This window comes from Haliaeetus leucocephalus, unplaced genomic scaffold (genome assembly GCF_000737465.1).
Source record: "Haliaeetus leucocephalus isolate CR32 unplaced genomic scaffold, Haliaeetus_leucocephalus-4.0 Scaffold656, whole genome shotgun sequence".
In the NCBI taxonomy this organism is placed as follows: Eukaryota; Metazoa; Chordata; class Aves; order Accipitriformes; family Accipitridae; genus Haliaeetus; species Haliaeetus leucocephalus.
Genome location: NW_010973092.1, coordinates 10,141,015 through 10,141,746, shown reverse-complemented (window position 1 = coordinate 10,141,746; position 732 = coordinate 10,141,015). Strand labels below are relative to the sequence as shown.

The 732-nt window shown below is 72.7% G+C and overlaps 1 protein-coding gene across 1 annotated transcript in view; it reads right to left on the bottom strand.

Moving 5' to 3' along the window:
• ARL10 (ADP-ribosylation factor-like 10) overlaps positions 1 to 691 on the bottom strand; it is a 2,846-nt gene extending 2,155 nt beyond the window's left edge. Inside the window, exon 1 of the mRNA XM_010579014.1 lies at positions 506 to 691. Within this exon, the coding sequence (XP_010577316.1) occupies positions 506 to 691 (186 nt within the window). The remainder of the gene's footprint in view (positions 1 to 505) is intronic.
• Positions 692 to 732: the final 41 nt, after the last annotated feature.

Below are 732 nucleotides of genomic sequence, written 5' to 3'. Positions count from 1 at the left end.
GGGCCCCCCGCCCCCCCCCCCCCCCCAGCCCCTGGGCCCCTCTGTCTCCAGCCTAGTGGGCTCCAGTGGTGGTTGAGACCGGGGACCCCTTCCCCAGCAGGATGGGCTGCAGCAGGGTCCCCAAGGGCTGTCATCCTGCGGAATATCCCAGGGAATCCAGTCTGACCCGCTCTGGGGGATCCTGGTGCGAGAACCCAGAGGGATCCTGACCCTGCGCCCCCTTCCCCAGCCCCACGTGCTCAGAGGGATCCCCGACGGCCATCCAGAGCCTTCCCCAGCCTGGTGATCACAGCGGCGATCCCGACCCCCTGCCCCTTCCCCAGCTTGAACGTCTCGGGAGTGTGAGGAACCGGGAGGGATCCCGACCCCCTGCCCCGTTGGGATCGGGGGGATCCCGCTAAGGGGCTCCCGGTATAGGGGATCCCGGGGAGATCCCGACCCTGTGCCCTTCCCGCCCTGCGATGGGCCGGGGGTCCCGGCGAGGGTCCACCCCCCCCCCCCTTACCGTGTCCCCGGGGGGGGCTCGGTCCCGTAGCTCCCGCAGCTCCTGCTCCCACCAGCCGTCCCAGTCGGTGCCGGTGCCGGTGCCGCGGAAGTAGATCTTCCAGGCGATGAAGAGGAGGGAACCGACGGCGGCCACGGCGGCCCCCAGGGCCAGCGTCAGGTCCCGGAGGGCGCCGGGCAGAGCCATGCGGCACCGGCAGCGGCACCGGCAGCGCGCGGCCGCGGTGC